Source organism: Anser brachyrhynchus (genome assembly GCF_964034855.1).
Source record: "Anser brachyrhynchus genome assembly, chromosome: 2".
Lineage (NCBI taxonomy): Eukaryota > Metazoa > Chordata > Aves > Anseriformes > Anatidae > Anser > Anser brachyrhynchus.
Window position 1 is genome coordinate 152,860,405 of NC_137695.1, and position 23,565 is coordinate 152,883,969.

Genomic DNA, 23,565 nt, shown 5'->3' on the forward strand with positions numbered 1-23,565 from the left:
CAAAATATCCTGTGGAGGCAATACTTTTGAGTGCCAGACCCTGCAAGAGAACATTGTACTCACAGCAAAACACCAGCCATGATAAGTATGGCGTTTAAGCATGGAGTGAAAAAGTCCCACTTAAACATGTTGGTATGGGTCTTGCTGCCATACATAATTATATCCATTCAACAGGTCTCAAAATTTACTCTTCCCAGGTAATTACATTATTTCATGGAAAAGTAATCAGATAGTTTTGTGATCATTAGTACAAGATCTGTGTGATGCTTGATCACCAGCAGTACAAATCTGCCGGGGTCAGACAAAGAATGACATATAATTGACATCAGTTTTATTGTTTCTGTACAAGCACCTCAGTTTCCTTTGTTGTCATGAAATTACATACCTGTCGTTCAACTTTAACAAATTTGCCCATCATACTTTGGTCTTCAGTATCTGCTGTAGATGCTTTGGCTACATATGGATCATTTCTATAAAGAATTAATATATCTATTAGTGTTTCATTTTTCTTTGCATCACAGGGAGTAGTTTATATCAGAAAACAGAAATGCCATCTTTGTGGTATATTAACATAGTTCTTTGGAACCCCATTTAAGAAAGGATTGGATCTGGTTATTTACAATACAAATGGAATAAAAAGATCACTCTGCAATTTCAATGCATTTCTAAAGAATAGATTACTGATTTTGTGTTTAAAATTATTTTGTGTTCAAAATCAAGACTGAGATTAAGGCAAAATAAAAGCAAACAAAAAAGCTCAAAATGGCAGTCAGTGAAATTGATCTCAGAGTTGGTGGAAAAATTTCAGATTTGTGAAAAATGTTGCAGTCTATTCTGATAGTAGGTCTACAGATGGACATATGTTTTGAAATCTAATTCTTTCTAATTAGTTTGTGTGAAGACTTTGAATATGAGTTTCATGGTCGAGTGTTTTTTTTCTCCATTTCATTAAACCAAATAGAAAGTGGCAGAGACTGGAAAAGCTGAAAAGAGAGTCTCGCCTGGATATTTAAAGTAGATTACTGATTACATTTTCTTCTACGTAATTTCCTACTGCTCATCTGTCAGATGGAGTAAGCTCAAGAGGTAGGAAGATAATCTCTGCTTAACTAAAGAACCTTGATTTATAACATCATGGGATCTGAGATTGTCATTGTCAAGCTAAATCTTTATCTAAACAGTTCCAAATCAACTTCAAAGGAATTTATGTCTTTCTACAAACTATGTCAAAGTCTAGAAAACTAATTTCTAGGCACCTGTTCTTAAGATGACTTAGAAAAAAATATGTCCTAAAACTTTTGTTTTAACAGGTCCAGTTCTTGTCCTCTCTTTCTGACAAAATTCAAAAATCACAGCTGTGGATATATCTTAAAGCAGAAATTATAACTAAAACATGTCAGATTTTGCAGGTTGGGTTATCACTGATATGGCTCATGCAAATTTTGCAATCTGCTTTGTTTCCAAAATCATCATTGCCTCTTTCCATATATGTAGGGCTCTGTCTTCATATTTTCATGTTTTCAGATTTTTCACTGGGTGGGATAAACCAAATAGAGCCAAGTTAATTTGTTTTGTGTAAGATTACTTTTGTCCTGAGAAACTGTAACAGCTTTGGGGACAGATTGTTGATGGCTTTGTGTGGTTCTTCATGGGTATTTATTGACAGATTGATAGTTGTAAATAACAGAAAAAAAAAAAGTAATTTATTATTGAATTTTTGCTACCAGGATTGCAACAATACAATAACATGCTGTAACATTCATACCCAGAAACCTGTTCTTGCAGTTTATTTTCATCAGTTCCCTATAATCATTGATTTTAAAGCTGCATCATTGAAACTCTGTGTTTGTTATTGGTGGGGGCTATAATGAAACTTTTTTCACTTCAGGAAAGTTTAAGTTTTAAGTTTACCTTAAAACTATTGGCAATTTTTATTGAGTTTTTAACTGTTTTCACTAGTTGAATGCTAGAAATTCAGCACTTCAGCAAGCATAAATACATATTCCATATAAAATCACATCTGCAAACCACAGAGAAACTGAGCTAGACAATTAAGAAGCCATTAAGTTTAGATTTCCATTATACATCATTCTTAGGGAAGCTAGTCTCATTCTGATTCAACATTTACACATGTGTATCTTATAGCATCATATCCGCTTAGTATTGTTACTATAACAGTGTTCTGTCTGGATGAATTAAGTGCATGCTTTTTGGTATGAGCAAACATTTTATTTCTGTTTTGGTCTGTGCAAAATACTAAGCAGAATAATTTCACCTGGGAGACTGTTGTGAAGGGTAAGAAAAAGCTCCTCCCTTTTGGGATTTCTTATGCTTGGGAGTAGATGGAGGTCCAGGTGTAAAAATCATATCTACTCTGAAAAAAAAGAAAAATGCAACTGCATAAGTCCACCTCTAAATGCTAGCACATGATAGAAATGACTATGGATCTCTGCAGCAAACAGTAACAAAGACTCAAAAGGGAGTTTTGGAAATAGAGCTTAAAAAAGAATAAGGCAAAACTTGCAAAGCTAACTAGATATTTCCTAGGCACCCAAGCATTGCTGGGACACATTGTAGACATAGATTTCTAACATCATGAGCTCTCTTCAAATTTCTGAGCTCAAAAAATATTTTTGTATATGTCAATTTACATCTGAGCAAAGGGGATGTGAAACCTTCCAGGCTAATTTGGTTTTTCACTCATATGAGATCTTTCACCAGGCACAGGTCAGCAGAGAATCAATCACAAAGGAAAGCTCTATGTAGTGTAATTACTGCTTTTATTGATTATCTGTGCAAAAGAGAAGGGGGAAAATTTCCCCATAATTAAATGAAGCAATGGTCAAGAAAATTCTCATGATTTTTCATTTCCTTGTTCTAACTATGAGGTAGTGCTCTCTTCTTCTGCAGCTACGCCAGCTAGCTGCTCACTCACCTTTACTCTTTGGGGAAGTGGCTTTCTTATGGAAAGTGCAAAGACGTAGCTTCTGGATGGCCTTGTACACAAATAGACCAACTATGCTTTTGCCAGCACTCTACATTTTCCCCACATCCCAAAGGATTCTTACCTTGCTTGAAGATACTTTATTCTGGAAAGCATATCAAGATGCCCTGCTGAGTATTGCTCTATCACATCCTTTACATCATAAGGCCTCAATGTCTCCTTGAATTTTTTTTTATAGAGACGAAACTGTAGTATTCTGTGTAATAAACAGAAAAAAATTACTAAGTTCTTATATAAATTCCATAATGATCATTTGCAGCTTTATTGAATAATTGGTAAATACTCTGGATGTTTGAAAAGTGAACTTGTTCACTAGACAAATACTAGACAATAAAATATAAGCAGAGAATCTCCAATATCATACTATGTTTTTAAACATATAATAGTTGGCTTTTCAAAGCTAATAGGCTAGATTTTCCTAAAAATAATTATATGCCCATGATGTATCTTTTTCAGTACTATCTTCATAACTAGAAATGGTTCAAAGCAACATATTCAGATATGGAACTTGATTTTGAACAGCACAGATCAGAGGAGATGTTGAAGCTGAAGGCATGGTTCAGCATATTATAAAGCTAATTTAGAGTGTATATGTAATATTGAATCATTTTCAACTTGTATTTCATTTAGCACCTAGGAAAGTTTTTGATGGGAAATGTTAATTTATTAGAAAGTTAGAAATGTGGAAGTTAAGTAGTCAGCAGTTCAAGTTGCGAAGAAAAAGAAAAAAATGTTAGAACTACCTGAAGTGCCCCTGAAAAAGTAGCAGTATAACACTATTACAGTAGTGGTAGTAGTGGTGGTGGTAGTAGTAGTAGTAGTAGCAGTAGTAACAATGATGATGATATAAACTATTATTAAATGTCCTCGTAAGTAATAACAGAATCATAGATATAATAAGGAAGCATGTTGGCAAGATCACTTGAAAACTGTTTTGCAACCTTTTTTTTTTTTTTTTTAAATTTTAATTCCTTTCTGTTTATACATTTGTTCACGTGTATCTTGGAAAATTAAACAAATAGACAAAATACATTTGTAAAGAAGGAAAGTATTTTATTTTTTGAATATGTCGTTGACTTGGAATACACGGATTTGCTTCCTCAGTGTAATCTTCATGTTCTTCTTGGTCTAAATTGTGCAATTGCTTTCATCTGTTAAGGTTCTGACCTGTTTTTTATTCAAGTTATATTATAAAAATGTATATATGAACTTTCATTTAGCAAAGATAATTCTAGGATGACTTTTAAAAGCTTTTTTGACTATTTAACTCTACTGCTAATAAGTCTTTCAATGTTCAAGATTTCAAAATTTTACCTACGCCTATTCCAGCCAAAATATGTATGATTACACCAAAACTATACTTAAAATAGGAATCACACTCTTAGTGATTTAAATTTAAAATCTTCTTGATCATGACACTGGAAACTCATTAAGAGGTTTTGTCTGAAATAATTACTTCCTATTAACATTCTGGGTCTGGAAAAACTGTACAGGGAAAAAAGAAAAGAAGAAAGAAATGAAAAAAAAAAAAAGCTTGGCAGCTTGGATCATGATTGAGTTTAAGAGGAAATTACATGAATCAATTAGGTTTACACAGATTGTGGGAGAGGAAGTTTTGCAAAAGTAATAACGGAGTCTTATGGAGTCTTAGTCTTATGGAGGAGGGGTCTGTAAATAAAAGGCAGCTGTGTATTCTGTGAAAACAAGCAGATATCAGGGAAGGAAAAAGGGGAAAACTGTGGAGGAATCAAGGATGAAGTAACTTTCAGCAGGAGGGAAGCAGTTGGGTAACACAAGAAAAGCCTGTGGGACATGGCTTTTGGCATGCTTGAGAAAACTTGAAATTTTAATATCTAGTTATTCTGCACTCAGCTGGAAAACAACAAGGAGAAAACAGTGCTAATTTTAATTTTATTTGTAAATAAAGCTCAGATAATGCAGTCTTGGATTATTGGTAAAATAATAAAATGTAAACAAACAGACATCATACTTATACGGAATAAAATAAGTACTGGATTCAGACCACTCATTGGTTATGGAAGCTCAGATGAGGGCAAAATGGAGTTACAGATAATCACGTTGTGAAAGAAATACCATGTATACAGTGTTTTTCTTTCTCAGCCATTGCCCAGTTATTACAGAGGGAATATATACTGTGGAGGAAAAAAGGAAGACTCTGACATTGGTTTTCAGTTATAATCCAGTTATAATCCACTAACACAACTTGTTAGTATGAAATAGCATCCATAAATGGGGAAAAAAATAAAGCTTTTCAGAAGCCATTAATTCAGCTCCTGCAAACGTATATTCTCTGGTAATACAGGACTTACTCTGTGTTACCATCAAATGAAAATATGAAATAAGACCTTTCATCACTTAGTAATTGATTGGAACTTATTATAGACAGAAATAATCCACACTGAAAAGGGGAGGAAGGCAGGTTGGCCAAGAGCCCTTGCATGGATTGGGAAAACATACAGTCATAACCAGTGACAATGGGACATTCATCTCATACACCTGCAGCTGATTTATAAACATTTCTAAATGTAGAATACACAATCATGTTCCCTGAACCTTTTTGAAGAAGATAGAGTTTGGGACACTCTAGACTTGAAATTTTTCTACTGGAAGGTGGTAACTCACTGGTCTAAAACAACTGACAGAATAAAAAAAGTGACCGCAATGAAAACAGAACATTTTTCCTCTGGGGGCTTTTTTTTATGTGGAGAGTGAAAAATTCTGAGTGGAGAAGTAACAGAGCATCAGTGAACAAATTTCATGTTTTTGATGTTCTAAGCACATTACCAAGACTTACTAGGAGTTTTTAACCCCAGGGATTATATCTTGTGATGCAAAACTAGAGGTGATGTTTGTGACAGGCTGAAGACTGATGAAATGGAGACTTCAGCATCTATTAAAGCATGACAGACAAAAAATATATTGCAGACTCATACAATTGTAAATAAAGAAGAATTGAGTCAGCTGAGGATTTTCTGCTAAGCTAGAATTTCAGCTGTACATAAATGCTACAGTCAGTAACTTCGGCAAAATACTATATTTACAGCATGTTTTATAGATAAGCTGTATATTATATTGTTTTATGACAAATACAACTGTAGTGTCTTGCAAAAAATGGCATGATCAGTATTACTAAAAATATTTTCCTTTCTGTATCTTTTGAAAGAGGACTTGTATAGGATTTGCCTGATGCTTTTCAATTATCTAAAATTATCCAGTCTATTGCATTTATAAAAGCAAGAATAACGACAATGAATCAACATGCAGCAACACAGTGGTGTGTTTTCCTGAAGCACAAACATTCAAAATCAAAGCCAGGCACTGAGGAGAAGTCAAAGACATTTACCTGACAGCTCGGATGGCTGTCTTGAATGTGGGGATCATCTCTTCCATGAGGAAGTCACTACTGTCGCCTCTCTCTTCTCCCATGGGTTCCCCTGTACCTGCATCTGCAAGGCAGGTCAAAAAAAAAAAAAAGATGTGTGAACATCTGACTGCATGATATACAGAGAGATAAGTGTTTAGTAAAGGAACATTTCTTGCAGGTTCCTCTTTCTCTAGTCAACTCTTGAAAGAATTTTCATAATTCTGCTGGAATTGCTGTAAGACATTATTTGAGACATCTCCTCTCAGATTCCAGCATTTTGAAAACATTGAGAACTTTTCTTCCTTTCAAATGGATTTAGAAGTTCCCACTTTTATGAACTTATACGGTGAAAAGTCTTTACCAATCTTATTTTATATAAGGCTAGAACATCTGTAGAAGCTACAGGCCAAGTTCTCCCACTTGCACTGCTCTGAGCTCATGTAACTTCATGGACGAGGATACTCAAGTCCCCAGTGTGGACACCCAAGCTACATCCATGGTAGTATGGATGGATGCACAGAAGCCAGCTGGCACAATAAAGGAGAAACTGTTATTTAGACACCATTTAGACAAAGCAGACAATAACAGAAAAATGTGTTGAGGGAGAATGAGAGGAAAAAATATCCTATCTTGTTGTATGGACACCAATAAAAGTAAATCTGCCAAGGGGCAGCAGACTTAAGGAAAGTGGGAAGGGAACAGCAGTTCACTCTATAAAACATGGTTTTAAGGGATTTCAGTGAGGAGATATTTGAGATGCCTGGACACAGGCTAATGCAGGCTTGGATACAGTCTAGCAGGGAGCTGCCTTAGCATAGCATCCCTGATAATAAACAGAGCCATGATGGCATGTGCTTTTGGGGGGATATCAGTTCACTGCCCAATGTGCCCTGGTGTTCAAGTTCAAATGGACTGATTCCATCTCTGGCCAAATCCAATACTGACTGCTGGTTTTTGGAGGGCCACTGCCTTATTTCAAGTACCGTGTTGTCTGTACACCAGCATTCATTTCCTGGAGCTTCCCCAAATGTGCCACATGAAACCAGGAGGTGGCAATGCTTGGCCCAGAAAGTCACAAACCTTCAACAGAAGATGCAGAGGAAGAAAGTAAAATGAAGAGAAAAGGGGAGGGATAGAAAGAAATCAACACAGATGGACTACCTTCTGAGCTTTGCCAAAAAGCGTACGCTTTCATTCGGAATGCAGTGCGAAAACGCTCCTTATTATTCAAGACAACATTCTTAGGCTCTTTTGAAGGACTTTCTTCAATGGCATCTACATTCAGAGGGGTAAATAGCTTTCCTTTAGTATTGGTACCACGAACCCGATCCAAGAGACCCAGCTTTTGGCTACAAAATAAGCAAAAGTAATCATTTTCCTCCTTTGTACACTTTTAACTTGTTTTCATGATGCTTAAAATATATAAGAGGCTAAATAAATGTTTTGTACACAAGGACACTGCTGGGGCTACCGTAATACATCAATGTAAGCAACAGCTAAGCTCCGCATATAATTAACTGTTTTTTATGAGCGTTTTTTTTTAATCTATGTTGAAAATGTTACCAGAGGGTTTTGCTATCCTCTCTATGTAATGTATCACAGTGCTTCAGCTCCAGTACTATGTCTGAAGCATGAGATTTATTATTAAGAAGAGAAACATTACTACTCAGGCAGTTCTATTATCTAATGACAAGGATGCTTGGCCTTTCCATTTCCTACTGGGTCTGTGGCAGGCTATTAAACGTGCCTAACAGGAGCAGAAGGAAAGTCAGCTGTGCTGTGAACCAAATAAATTATCAGCAAAACACTGGAAAGGCATTGCCAAGCAATTACTAGGTACATGGTAGGGCAAGCCACACAGTTCTCTCCATTATTCAATTTCAGTCTATTCTATTCTAGGAATTGAGGTGTTGTAGACAAATAGTGGTAAAGTGACATATTTTGTTCCTCTGATGATTCCTTACACTGTCCTCTTATGGATTTACGGACCAAAGACCTTTGCCCTTCAGTGACAACTGCACTGAATTGCAATTGCATCTGCCTGTCATTTTACCAGCATCATTAACCCTTCTCACAGCCCAATGACCGTAACAGTCTTAAAGGCAATCACTAATGCCACTGGAAACAGCAGTACGAAAGAATTTGCTAGTTAGTGCATCAGCTTAAATACACTCTGAAAATTTTTTAGGTGAGAGATGATATAAATGGTTTATTTGCTTGTTCATTTTACTACTAAAAATATCTGTTTATTGACCATTTGTTAAAAATATAAATGTGGGGCTAAGCTTTGGGAAGAAAGCCTACTTTTTAACCCAGTCCTGGGCACCGCAATGTGGGACAGCTCTGGGGAGAGATGACTTGTGCGCTCATGTTAAAGTGGCACTTCTGTGTGGGAGAGCAGGTCAGGAGGGTTGAGCAGGGGGGAGAGAAGAAGCCACAGCACCTGGCAGGTTTCTGAGAGCTACTGCTGGGAGCAGAGTTGAAGGAAGAGTTGCAATGGTGGCCAGAAGAAAGAGATTTCATAGGTATTCAGAGAGGTTTTTGTGTGGTTTGTTCAGCTGAAGCCACTAAACTTGGCTGGCATGAAAGAGCAAGGATGGGGAGGGTGCACCCTGCAAGGACATAGTGGTCAAAGACAGAGACGTGTGTGCAGACAGTGCAAGTGAAGGGTCTCACTTACAGAACTTCTTATTCTTTTTTTAAGGAGTTACCTCGATCAGATGGCTTACTTTTGTTTTCTACTGATGTCTTTGGAATCTGGGGGTCTCTGGTGCTACTGGTGCACCTCTTTGCCAGAAGGAGTTGTTTCTGCCTCAGAGAGGCAGTATCCTGAGGCGGTATCCCACCACAATGGAAGTTCTTGGAATATTCCTCTTAAAATGGCAAAGGTGGGATGCATTTAAAGACATATGATGTCTTTGCAACTTTCATAACAGTACTGACTCTAGTAGAAGTACTGCAATTTACAGCATACAAAGTTCCTCCTTCATTTGAGCATTGCAGATCACAAATGTCGCAGGGTTTTGTTATTGTTGTTGTTTCTTGTTTGTTTCTCTGTTTTAATATGAATTAGTGGTGCCATCATCTTTACTATCAGATTCCTATTAATAAATCTTTGATGTGGAAGGTAAGAAAATATGAGCATCTCTGCCTCAAAAGACTGAAGCACTAAACATTTGTGCAGAATGCTTTTTTGAGCTTTCCTAATCTTGTTGCTGACAACATCACAACAGTTGTGAATGCAATTTCTGCAGCCTAATGACACTTGCACTGTCATTGTGTGTATGAAGTGTGCAGGTGTGTGCAAGTATGGAAGTGGCAGTTAAGAAGGACTTGTGTGAGTATGGAGACACACAGTTAGTCCTGATATATCAGCAGTGCCAGGACTGAAGTCAATGACGTGAGAAAAGAATGGATTTGAGTGAAGAAATAGAGCAGTCTAAGTGAATGGTATTAATATTACCAAGACTTTGTCACAGTGTAGTTTCCTGAGAAATTAATGGCTATGGGGAAGATGCACAAAGTGCAGACAAATGCACACAGCAACAATCAGGGATTGCTTCCTTCTTTGTAGAAAAAAAATAAAGATGCTACTTCTTGATATCTGTGGCAAATTAGACACCACAGAATATGTAGGGTAGTTTAATGTTAAGCCCTAAGCACTTATTTAAAAAGTAGTTTCCATAGTGTTTCCTTTTGGCCTGGACTTTTGATCTGGCTGATCTGCTACAGTGCTCTAAAAGGCTAAACTAATAGTGAGTGCAAGATCCCAACAAGTGATTTGCTTTCCATTCAGACAGAGAATCCTGTGATGTCGTTTCCGCATTACTGTCATTTATCTATTCTCTCAGAGGCAGTGTTTGAGAACAGCACTGCTTTGCAAGACAGATGTCTTAACTCCATGGCACTGCTGTGAAATTTGGATTCTTCAAGTGCTCATATATCATACTTAGGAATGTATACTTAGGAATGTACAGGAAAAGAATGCAGCTAACCTGAGCAAGTTTTGAAAGGGCATGAAAATAAAGTTGTGGACAATAAAAGCTAACTGAATGACTTGAGTGGGTTTTGGATGGTAAGGTAGGAAAAACGCTAAAATAGATTTTACTGCAAAGGAAGGCACCAAAAATCTAGTTGAGTGATAACAAAGAGTCAGATGGGAAATATAAACTGATGGGCATGAGAATTACAAGGAGTGAGGTTGTGAGGTCATCAATGTGAAGAAAGATAGAGCCATTAAGCATGCTTGGCAAGGCGGTGATCTTTGTAGGCTGAAGGAGAGTGTAATGTACACTACAAAGAGAAAGAAACTCAAGAATTTTTTAGGATGAGAAGGTCTATTCGGTGATAAGAAAATGAAGAATTTTCCTCTAGGTAGGAAACAATTATGTGTACAATAGGCTTGTTGTGGATATCAGCTTTTCCTGGTGGGGAGATTAACAGATTACCAATGAATGACACGTGAACCTCAAATGAAGGTGGGGACTATACTCCACTTACACTTAGGATTTCAAGGTTGAGCATATTAATTCAAGAGCTTCTGCAAAGACATTCAAGAATGTGAAGGAAGTGTTCCTAGAAGGATGAAAGCTAAGATTGAAACTCAGATGATTTCAGATGATGAGATAATTTTGTCAAAAGTAAAAGTGGCCACGCACAACACATTGCCTTGGAGCAACCTACCAAACGTCACAAGATTTGATTTAGTAACACTACAGAAAAGTTCTAAATGGAAGAATATGTTTAAAGCAGAGAACTTCAAAGCCAAAGAAGCAGAAAAATAGGTGAGACAGAGGGCTTCTATTTATAAAAAGCAGTTAAATGTTGTATGGAAAGAAGATAATTTTCATTACATATGGTCTTTAACTCTCTCCCCAGAAACTTGCTCAGTCCTTCAAAATACATGTCCAGATCTCTCAAAGTTAGTCCCTTAAAATTCCTTTATCAACTGTCTTCTTTACCAAAAGACAAGGAGGCACATAATGTGTTACAAGGTTTCACACAGATCAGATCAGCAGGAAAAGGGTCAGTGGACAACGCAAAGAATCCAACAGATTCATCTTGTAATTTTTCTTTTTTTTCCAATGTAGGGCTCAAAATCTCTGCCATGAACTGACCTCAGAATAGGAGTGATTAAGATTTAATATCCTCCTCACAGATCAAAACAGATCAAAATATTCCATTGCATTCAGCACAAAAGGCTACTTATTTGCCTTGGTGTTCTTTATTGCATATCTACTAATCTAGTAACAATTTATTTATTTATTTACTTATTTATTCATGGAGGTAGATAATTTGAACAGAAGGCATTCCTAAATTATCTTTCTAAGGTAACTTTCCCCAGTAATAAGTGTCAGTTCAAGAAGAAACCATTGTCCCAAGACTGTTGGTTGCTCAGGCATCTTAGGTTTAGGAGTTAGAACTCCTAAAGTTTAAAAAGTTAAATTTCTTGTCTAAGATTGACCTTTAGACACCTTTTTATGCTCAGTGGGAAGTTATTAACCTACTGAGATCTGTTTCACTTTGGGGTGACTTTTCAACTGGGGGAACTTGTCTGTTAATACTGATTACAGATAGATCTAGAAGAGAATTCATTTTAAAATCAGATTTCTAGTCTCAGCTAAAGTTACGTGAGCTGAAGCCTTTATCAATAATTTAATGCTGATAATTAACCCTTAAAGTAACATTCAGACACTATGTTTACACAATAATACAGACAATTGTGTTCATATCCAGGCAGCCAGAGCAGTAGAATACTCAGAAAATCATTAATCAGCTTCACATGAAAAAAATACAACAATATGTTGTATACAAAACAAAACCCAAGCTTCTTTCCAGATAAATGGAGAGCTGTCATCAGGGAAACAATGGACTTTATTCTCATTTCCAGGGGATGAAATCTGGGTCTGCTGGGGTTTTTGTTTACATTGTGCTTTTTAAAAACACATAAGAAACATTTGTTCTCATGACACAATCTCCTTCAATAAATCAGCATGCGCATGGCTCAGTCTCAGAGTATGAAGCATGCGCAGATCACATCATCCTTCAATGAGAGTGGCTAGGACAGTGGTTCCCACCTACAGGTTCACGTACTGCTGCTTATCTTTCAGACTCCTCCTACTGATATGAGCTGCTCTTCCTCTCCTTGGGACAGTGGTCTCACTTCATTTGGCTTCATTTGGCACATTCAGGAAAATATGATTGTGACTTCCAGTGCAATTCCAGAAGTTGTGGGGAATAACACATCCCAAAATATGCTGATATAAGTGCAGAGTATTTTTTCTGACTAGCTTGTGATCACTTGCCTTGCATGCCTTTGCATCTGCTCCCTGGTGTTGGAATAAAAGTTTTCCCCAAAACTTTGCCTTTAAGGTAGAGTTCAAGGATGAGAACTCCATAACTATGGAAGATACAGACCATCATAAAGGGGGGAAGACAGATGCATTGCAGACAGTTTGGCTTGAAATCTTCACAGCTGAAGTACAATTCAGCTCTCAGATTCTTGCTCTTCAAGAGCAAGGAATTATTTTGGAACATCTGAGAGAAGAATTTGGTTGCTGAATATATAAGAGATGGATGGCTTCTGTAGAAGATGTTTTACCCCTGCTCAGAATAAAGAGTGGGAACCACTGAACTAGAAATACTGTTTCAGAAAGTCATGCAAGGAAATAATGCAGTTACATCCCATCATGCAAGCCAGATACTCTCCTCTCTGTTCTTTGCCTAGTATTGGAGTTTCATAAGCAAATGGTACATGTATGAGAAGAAAAATAATGAATTAATAACAAAAATGAATCAAACACAGCCCTCTTCCATGTATTAACCACTTTCACCTCACATGGAGTAATAATATTCTTTCCATATTTTTGCAGTTTAGCTAATCTGTAGGTTTATTTATTCCTGGTCTCAAGCAACTGGAAGGAAAAGAAAGTCATGTTTACTCCAATATTTTTCTACATTATCCACTGTCCTTATTTGGGTGAACTTAGCTTTGGGAAATCAAACATTCTAAATGAGATTTTCAGAAATATTCTCCTTTGAACTTTTCCCAATGGAAAGTAGCACAAAACTAATATTATGAGGACAGCAATGAGTCCTGCTGAAAATCTAACCCTCAGTGAATACATTAAACTGATCTCTGAGAGTCCATGTGTTTTCCCAATAAAGAACATTTTGCACTTCCAAAGTACTTGAAAACTTTAGCCAATCAGTTTTCCCTTTTAAGGAAATCAAATAACATTAATTTCTATAGAGAAGAACTCACAAAAATGTTCAACCTTAAAATAGTTGACTCTAACTTCCTGAAAACTAATGCCTTCTTTGAAAAAGTCACTTGGCACCCTGAATCCCAAGGTCTAAATTTACAAGTGTCTGATTTGTAATAGGAAAACATCCAATTTTAGGCAACGTTTCCTCACTCTCTTGTGTTTTATGTTCTTATTGGTATTTAAGTGTAGGCATAACTCTAAATCCAAACTCACCTACCGTTCAAATTATTTGGTCAGAAACATGAGCACAAGTCCTTACTTAGGCTCATCTTTGATGCCCTTCAGGAAGAGAAAGAGCTGTTGTCCATACTAGAGGCTTTTGCTGAGTCCTTTTCCTCATATGCACTCACTAAAGTGAATGGGAATGGGCAAAAATAAGCAGTATCATGCCAATCCATGGAGAAAATAATCCAAATTCAATTCTTTGTGAAAACGGGATGGATATTTTTCACCAAAGGATGCAGCCAGAAATGTAAATAGAAACCATGTGGATGTTGACTCACTCTTTACTTTGCAGTGAACATTTCTTCATGTATCAACCACTAGAAGCAAACCAAACTGAAAAAATCAATGTCTCTCAAATGTTTTGCATGGGCCAATCATTCAATGAAAAATAGAGTGCTTCACTAGCAGCTCTCCAAAAGCTGAAGGGCTTAGGCTAGGAAAGCTGTGCTGTGTGCTGATGATTTCATGTTTGTGGAATGAAGCAGGAATGAGAAGAACAAGCGAAAGTTGAATGATAGGAAGATGTTTGTGCAGGATAAAATAGAATGTTTGACAATTTAGTTGAAATCTTAGTATTTCCAATGGTGTGTCCTTCAGATTTCTGAATTGCTACTAATTATTTCTATGTCCCATTGCAGAAAAATAAATTTCTTGCCCCACATTTCAGGTCACGGTTCAGCAAGATGTTTAAGCATGTCATTAACTTTATTCAGATGATAAAAATCCTCCACTTGTTTTCCATTTGCTGAACCAGAACCTGTAAATACACATGCAGGGATGTTGATCCATTAAAATCAAATGCAATGTTACTTCCATGTGTTTGTATTGACGGGGTTGGGACTGCAAATGTAATGGTTTTCATCTCTTACAGAATGTTTTTCACCCATAGATTTCTGAATGCTTCGCAGAGTAGGTTAGTATCATTTCCATACTATGAAAACAGTGAAAAGCAGTTGTTTCTAAGCAGATCATTGGCAGAGCTAGGACTAGACCCAATGTTTGCTGAACATCAGAACAATGAACTACCTGCAAGGTCATGCAAGTTTCTTTTTATGTTTAAATAATGTTTCAGTCTTATCTCCCGTTACTTCTCATGGTAGTTAGATGAGCTACTGTAGTCAAAACAAAGTGCAGGCAGAGAATGGCATGCAAAAAATATGAAGAGTGAGGCTTGATTGTTACTTGAATGTATATACCTAAGTTTTCTTGTGAGGCTTGATCCAAAGAATGACTCCCTACTAAACATGACATTACTGTAAAGTGAAGAAAAGTTATTAAGATGAGACGTTAATGATTACCCATGAAAAGCTCTATGAAAAAGAATGGGAACATCCTTTTGTTTGTAGTTAGTGTAGTGTACAGATCAGAGTGGCTTTTTTCCCCTTTCTGTTTCAGGAAGTTTTGTTAAGAAGAAATGCTGACAGTGAAATTTTCCAGCCTTGAAAAGTATGATTTTATTTGCATTATGTTGTTATTCCTGGCAATATAAAAATGCACCACATTATATGCATTATTTTATACTCACAGAGTATGTAGGACTAGTACAGGTTCTGCCACTTAAAGATCTCAAAACATCTTTCCAAAGACAGGGATATTATTTATCTTGTAGATATAAGGAAACAAGGATCAATGACTTTTCTGCAATCACGTAATAATGCATCTAGGAATGAACGTGTTCTCCTGATGTCTACTTCTACGGATGGGAAATGCTCTGTGTATAAATTAAAAACCTGATTAGGTGCAAGGCCCTAGGAGAAAGTTCAAAATCCTTCACTAAAGTGCCTGTACATAAAAGCAATTCAAAATTCACACACTAGTCAAAATCATTGCTAACAGCTGCTAACAGTACTGTAAAATCAAGGCCACAATTCCAAACAGACATAAAAAGTTGGTTCACTATAAACAACGTGTCCATCCTGTAAAGGCCTGTCCTAAATGTTGGGAAATATGGGTCAGGCACCCAAATATTTGCTGAATGAGAGCACTCAAGCAGATATGAACATTCATGGATCTTTTTATAAATCTTCCTTCTTGGGAGGTAAGCAAATACTTACAGAAGTGCAACAGCACAGGAGTCTTCAGATAAGTGGGAACAGGAGGTTCTCCTTTCTCTCCAGGTACAATTACTATCTGAGATTCCATGTGCTCATAGTTTAAGACATTGATCAAGGAAGAAAAAGCTAGTGGCACCTGCAGCATGAAGTCAGCAGACTCCCCACCAGTAAGCAGTGAAGAGCACAGCCCCAGTTCCTCCTGGCTTGGGAGCCTGTATAGGGGCACTTAGTGAAAGCGCTGTTCTTAACAGAGCAGCATGATATGTACCACGACCCTTCACTGCTTACGTGACCCAGCCTACTGTCTGGGTCAATGTGCTCTTCATCATGTCTCACTTCTTCACAGTTTTAGTTTAAAGTAAGCTTCAGTAAAGCCATGGGCTGTTGCCAAACTTTAATTGGCTTTCTGCTACCACAAGTCCTTTCTTGAGGCCTTGCCTTGGGTTGCAACTTCTGAAATGGACTCTTCCACACTGTTGTCTCCCCTCTGTTTCTCCCACATGGCCTAAGAACATGGAGTTGTATCTCTGTGACAGTTTGTCATCCTGCTTAGAGGAGAAGTCCTCAAAGGATCTGTCACAGAGTTTGGCTCTATTGAGTTCCTAAAGAGCTTTTGAACTACAGAATAGAAAACTTGACACTCAAAGCATTATCCATCCTGAAATTTTCACACAGCCAGACCTCATTTTTAATAACTAGTTATGTTTTAACTCTTCTGGGAAAGATTTGGACCAATTCTTCTTTCTCCTTTATAAACCACTGTTCAGACAATGAACTTTATTACTACAGCTTGCCCATTGAGTACTCCACTGATGCAAGACCTTGGAGACAGAGTGCACTGATGGGCTGCTCTCTCCGGTAGGACCACATTTCCTTATTGACCTTTTATTTCAGTATAGCCTCCAACACAAACTGCAGTGGAATACAAGTAATACTTTTCACACTAAATCACTGCAGGAAGAAGACTTTTTTTTTTTTTGAATTACATGGTCTGTAAATAAGAAGTTTATGAGAGATGGGAGGTGGGACTGTCAAAACAACCAGATTTTAGGGCTCAGTCCTATGTCTACTGAAGTCAGTGGATGCTCCCACAAGCACCATCATTTGCCAGTTTACTTGGGGGGCTTTCAATCCCTTTTAGTGAATGCTTATTTCCATAAAAAAGTCTTGCTAGGGCTCCAGTGCAGGATTAACGACGATTTTGCTGAAGGTCATTACTTATATAACAACATAAAAGCAATGTATAAAGTGCTAGAATGAGGGGCTCTGGGATTACAGTTTTAAAGATTCTATGTTGAGAGTCATAATTTTCATGTTTTAATCCACTGCATCAATGTTAAATGGCTTCCACTAACCTGAAAGTTAGAGCAACTCAGAGGCTACTTCATGAACTGTTCTGTCACTGCAGGTGCAGTAACTTCTCTAGGAGGGCTGTGATAGACAGCAAATTTCAATAATCATTTAGTTACACAATTTTAATTTGCTCTTGCACCTTAGTCAGAACATGGGTTGGCTCAAAGTATGGAGTTACATATTTGAAAGGATTTCACCTCCTATGACCTCTCCTAGATATTAAAGGCCAACACTGGATATGCCTAAAATCTCCAGATTTATACATTAATGAAGCTGAGTTTGCTCAAGTCTGCTTAGCCTGGGCTCTCTCGTGGATATGTAATACTTTATTTTACTAATATAATTACTACAGCACTTCTTGAATTGTAAGGAAACATGGGTTTCTCTGCTCTGTTAAAGGAGATTTGAACACCCATCATTCATAGGAGAACACCAAATGTGAATCTGTTATTTTCAGCTTCCTTTGTTGAAGCTATGCTGTGTTACATAAAATGTTTAAATATTTTATTTTAAATATATATATCAGCCCCAGACCTGATAAAAAATTGTATATAAATATACATATACATATATATATATAATATATACATACAACTTTTTATCAGGTCTGGGACTGAAACCCGAGCCTCTTCTCTGGCAGTTTACAAATTCTACTGCAATTCTTGTTGTTTTTCTCTGTGTTTTAAATGGGGATGGAAATAGAAATAGTGTCATCATGACTCTTTGTGGAACTATATATCCCTTAATATCCATTGACTTTCATTGTGGGTGATCCATTGTTAGTAGTTTAGCATTTAAGTGCTTCAGGATCTCAGGATCTTGACCTAAAAGGTTAAAAATATTTTATGTGCTTTTGAATCTGTAACTTAGCTGGAGGGTTATGAGCAAATCATTTCCAAATATGTTTGAGACCTTGCAGATTCACTGATGGTGAGTGCTCTGTTGTAGTGTTCAGTGACCGACCAGTATTAGGACTGGTGATTCGTTCATTCTCTTTGCTCATAAATTCCCCAAAGTTACTGGGAACTTTCCCATCTATTTCAGCAGAGGTGGGACCAAGCCCTCAATCTCAATGTATCCTTTTTAGTACTGCCAGAGAGCTTGACTACCCTGCTGATCCATCTTAGCCTTCCATCTTATCATTTATCATCAAGAAATCTGTGAACGTGGAGAAACAACACAGAGCTGATCCCTTACACCACAACATTGCTCTGTACAGAAGCACACATGAAGCAGAACTTTAAATTCACACCAGAACAACCTGGATGCTAAACCCTGGCTCTATAGCATGGACCAGGAGAAATCCATATAGACCATGATTAATCATAATGAACAATAAAGCTGTTTACAGACAATCAGCAAGCAACATTTTGCATTTGTACAATCAGCATTTTAGCTGTGCTGTTAAATTGGAAAAAAAAGCAAGCAATTAGGAAATGGATTGGTTAATCATTTTTAATGACTATCTGTGGTGTTAGTAGCATGTTTTAGTTAACAGCTCATAAATTCACGAAGAACCATTTAACATTCCCCAATAACTGTATTAAAACAAGGCTATAATAACAACAGCTACATACCTGGCAGTACCATCCAATTGCTCTTTCCTTTTATACAAGAGCAGAAGCATGATAAGAAAGCAAGGAGAGAAGTGTTACATAATAAATTCAGCAGATTTTTTTAATGGAAATTGTTAATCTATTGCTAATTGTTTATACTTTTTCTGTTCTGTGACCACTACTGACAGCAGAAATGAAAGCCTTGACACTACATTTTCAACTACTCATAAAGCAAAGAAAGTGAAATAGCTTCTTGAAACTAATCTGTGCTACTTAGAATGGCAATTCAGTCTTTCATGAGAAGTCAGCTCCCTTGCCCTCTCTCCCAGGACCTTATGTGCAAAACACCTATTAAATTTCAGGTTGCATTTGAATCACAGAAGAACCTACATACAATGAACAAGCCTGAAATCACAGTAATGAGTCTAGACTCCAGGTGAACCTGAAAATTACTCTCTGAGCAAAACCTGAGGTCAAGAAACCCTCTAGAAATCAGTCTATAGTAAATAATGTGGGAATAGATACAGAGTGAGGAGGGATAACAAAAAGAAATGTACTGAGCCTTAATTAAACACGTTTTTTCTTAGAGATTTCCTTTGTGACCAATGTGAGATTAGTCTTAAAGAAACATGTTGTAGATAAAACAAAGACAGGGGTAATATTTGTGATTTTTCCTTTGTGAAGGCAGAAGCCTGAAAAGTTTCTTCAAGTCAGTTTTGAGCAACAGCTGGTGCTGCAGTATTAGCCTAGTGAGTACAGCTCACCTGTGCTCAGACCTCTCACCTGAGCCATGGTTTAAGAGCACATTTTTTTTAAGAATGAGACATAACAGCAAGCCCAGAATGAAAGTTTAAAACATATCCTTAGTTAATTAATGCCCATCATTAGCAGCTGATAAGTCTATAGCTAAAAGTTTTGGCTTTCATAGGGCCATTTTTAACTGTTAATACATCAAAGTGAGGAAGGGGCCTGTTTGACTGGCAAGAAAAGTGAGGATCAGACAGATACATCTATTAATATATGAGCATAGATTAAGTATGAATGTTTTATGCATGCAATGCTTTCACTGAACACTGGAGTGGTGATTAAAATTAGGATTAAAAAAAAAAAAAAAACAACCTCTCAACTCTCCAGAAAAGTTTTCTTGTGTACTTTCAATGAATGGCTTCATTGGGTTTTAGAAATTCTTTGGCTGTCCTCCACTGAATTATACCCATAAGTAATTGGTATTGCCAAAAGGCAATGATTTAATAAGCATCGATTGTTTTCTTGTGCCATGGCCACCTCCGTGGCAACACAATTCTCAGTCTGGCTGACTTGGAGAAGGGAAATAAAGAATTTTCACTATAGCCCATATCTCAAAATATAGAACTGCATCCTAGAGGGTGTGAGTACAGGTGCCTGTGAAACTCAGGATTCAAACTTTCTCGGGATCAAAATTATGGAGGAAGAAATTGAGATTTCCAGGTCAATAAACTCCAAAGTCTTAGAAAAGAAAGCTGACTGTGAGGCAAACATCTCCTTTGTTTAGCCTCAACATGAGAGACACCAAGGGAGATATCCATGTGGTCCTGCTACATCCCACTAAGGGAATGGAGAAGAAATGGATCCAGAAACCAAAAGCGTGTTTTTCGCTCTCAAACGGGAATACATTAACTGGCAACTCTCTGATACGTATAAAAGCCTCATTATATACAAAAATTCCATGTTTCCTGTCCTGACTAATACTTCACAGAAAATGGTGATGGAGAGGTGGACAATGCACTTACCTAAAAAATGGAAATGATACAATTGATTCATAAAACCTCCAGGTAGCAACTAGATCAATCCTGTTGGGGTTAGTAGCATAGTATCTCCAGGCAGCCTGGAGACAGCAAGGGAGAGACAATAATTAGTATTAGGTAAAGCAATTCCTTAGACTGAAAACAGCCATATTGTTTCAAAGAATGTAATGATTCACCTGAGTTACTATCTGGAAATTAACTACTAATCAGCCATACCAAATGAGTGTCACTATATGGCAAAATTATTAACACTGGTTTATGATCTGGGAAGGCTACTAAAGAAGAAAGGACATTAGGGAGAACCACCAACACAAACAACACAGCATACCTGACTAAATTGACTTCTCTCTTCTCTCGTAACCCTAAGCACTGTTATATGTGTCCAGTACTTCCAGAAGTGCTTAAGCTAATCTACTATCTAATGCACTATTAAAGGAAATTTTGTTGAGCAACTTTCTAGTTCAGCATTTAGCTTCATCCAAAATTCTCTAAGCACAAAACTACAAATACTGTGACTAAATTAGCTACCTGCTAAGTGGATATACTTTAATTTAAAAGGTGAATTCCATTCACTACTCATTCTTGCAGTCCCTTCTGTTTTCTAAGCAACATTTTTAATGAAAACTGTAATATGCCATTTGACCTTTTTCTCCTGAGGACTGGTTTGACCCTAAGCAGTCCTGAGTGCCATCACTTCGCTCTGATATCACAAGAAGTTTCTCTGTCCTTCTATGAAAATGCTACCATTTGCTTCACTGCCCTCGGGGTGTGCTCCACACCTACACTGAGCAACTCTTGTCAAATTCATCAGCCCCCAGACGAATCATTTTATGCTTGAATTTCTGAACTCATAGCAAAGGCCAGAACAAAAGTCCAAGTGAGCTAAGAAGACTCTTCCCATTGATTCCTCTGTTCTTCCAATAATGTAATGGAAGATCCAACAGAATGTTTCAGCTTTTACAAATCACACATGCTATTTATGTAATTTGCCTTGATTGAACCAGTCACTGTCTATTGTGTTACTTCCATTGATGTTTTCACATCAATAACAGCATAACTTTGTTTGCACATAAAACACTCTCTCAAGGGAACTGGCAAAACCTGGATTTTGCAAAGAATTTGTTTTTAACATCTTGTTTTCTGTGATTTTGTGGTACTGACACAGAAGTTGGTTGGTTTCCAGAAGCTAGCAGATGAGTGCCTTTCTTCTAAAGACACCTTTCTTCTAAAAGATATTCTGGCAGCTGAAAGATTCCTCAAAAACTGCAAGGACCACTGGATTGTCTAACTCAATGCAAAAAAAAAAAAAAAAAAAGACTCCTTTACAAATACCTCTTGACTCCAGCAATGGGAAATGAGAATTTGGGTGGGGGGAAGGGGTAGTCCTTGTTACATGATGCAGCAGTCTTCATAAGCAACATCTTTTCAATGAGAGAAGTGGCTGCAAACCTGAATGAGTTCAGCTGCTGGCTTTCTTCTTTTCTCAAAATGTTTTTGACGATGTTGCTCCTGGACCTTCAGTGCCAGCCCTGACCCCAGAATGCCCTGAAAGCATAGAGTGATGCAAGATTTTAGGCATTTCTTACTTAGGAAAAGTGTAGGGAGGAAGGAAGGGGAACATGTGAGATGAATTGTTCTGCAGAGATGCATGGGTTAAAGGATGATCACTGCTCTGGAATCTAGAGATCTACTCAGATGTAGATCTGTAGCTTGTAAATATTTAGAGCTATGTAATACGGTCCCAACACTAATTATTAAATCAATGGGCCTCAAATCCTTTAAAAATTTGTCTTGTGTGGCTATGTCAATACCAGTAAACTAACCTGGGCCAGGATACAGGCTCGTGAACTATCCTGTGGTCGCCCAGACTGTTCACTTGCTGGATTAATTTTGTCCTGTGCCAGCTGGCGCTGTCTCAGAGAATGCCCACACATTCAGGGAGTATCAGGGTGACATATTATTCCCAGTAGTCTGTATGCAAAGCTGGGAAGAAGGTAGTTTGATAGCAGTGTACTACTTGCCTCCAGGAAGCAGAGCATGAATCAAAGTTATTTACTAACATAGACCAGCTCAAGTGTCTGAATCCTCCTTTAAAAGGAATTTTTATTTCACTCGCTGTTTTGATCACTTCACCTTCTTTTTGCAAGCACACAGCTCTGGGCTGTGGCTAAGAGGGTAGGAGGAAGGTACTTACTGCAGGAAGAGCAAAGAAAGACACTCCAATGAGAGAGAACGTAGCTGCAATCAACCGGCCCTCCCATGTCTTGGGGGTCTTGTCACCATACCCAATCGTAGCAAGGGTGATCTGTGGGCAAAATGACCAGGCCTTCCCATAAGAAAAACAAAGCCAACAACTTGTCTTTAAACATCACCGTCAAACCTGTGTAACTCACTTAGCTCTATGGGTGCTCACGCACAACTTCTTAAAACGGGATCTTTATGATGGACCAGCCAATTTTTTTCATGGTATCCTAGTCCAGAGGCACTGCACCTGGGAGAATGGATTTAGTTTTAAATCAGCTGCCTCTCTAGGATACATTTGCTGAAAGGGAATTGATGCGGCACAAAGAGTGAGCCCACTGTCAATGCACAGTTAGGAATAGGACTTTTCTATTAACATTTTGCAGAGCTTTAACAACCAGTCAGAGCTACCTCTTCTTGAAGCCCCAGTCCCTACAAAGCAAAGATGATTTTGTGAGAACTTACTTCTTTCCTGCACATCAAATGAGCAGTGGTGCAAACCAATACTCCACTCTTCATGAGAAGCAACAAGAACAGATGTATTAAGGGTCCCTCTTGCTCAGTATCCTACCACCCATGGAAATCCCTGACATATTCTTGAGAAATGCATATAAGACATAAACAGAGTGTTGATTATCCTTTACAGAGACATCTTTCTACCTTTTCACACCTGAATCCAGAGAAACCCTCTGTGG

At 37.5% G+C, this 23,565-nt stretch overlaps 1 protein-coding gene across 3 annotated transcripts in view; it reads right to left on the reverse strand.

Moving 5' to 3' along the window:
• KCNQ3 (potassium voltage-gated channel subfamily Q member 3) overlaps positions 1-23,565 on the reverse strand; it is a 198,426-nt gene that overhangs the window by 6,782 nt on the left and 168,079 nt on the right. The window contains exons 6-15 of one of the 3 annotated variants that reach the window (XM_080581850.1): positions 22,824-22,934; positions 22,079-22,174; positions 20,615-20,709; positions 18,867-18,893; positions 15,079-15,135; positions 7,551-7,738; positions 6,369-6,471; positions 3,069-3,200; positions 2,276-2,374; positions 386-470 (exon numbers count right to left, since the gene is read on the reverse strand). In XM_080581850.1, the coding sequence (XP_080437976.1) occupies positions 386-470; positions 2,276-2,374; positions 3,069-3,200; positions 6,369-6,471; positions 7,551-7,738; positions 15,079-15,135; positions 18,867-18,893; positions 20,615-20,709; positions 22,079-22,174; positions 22,824-22,934 (993 nt within the window). The remainder of the gene's footprint in view (positions 1-385; positions 471-2,275; positions 2,375-3,068; positions 3,201-6,368; positions 6,472-7,550; positions 7,739-15,078; positions 15,136-18,866; positions 18,894-20,614; positions 20,710-22,078; positions 22,175-22,823; positions 22,935-23,565) is intronic. The other 2 variants (XM_080581848.1, XM_080581849.1) reach the window with 2 other exon arrangements.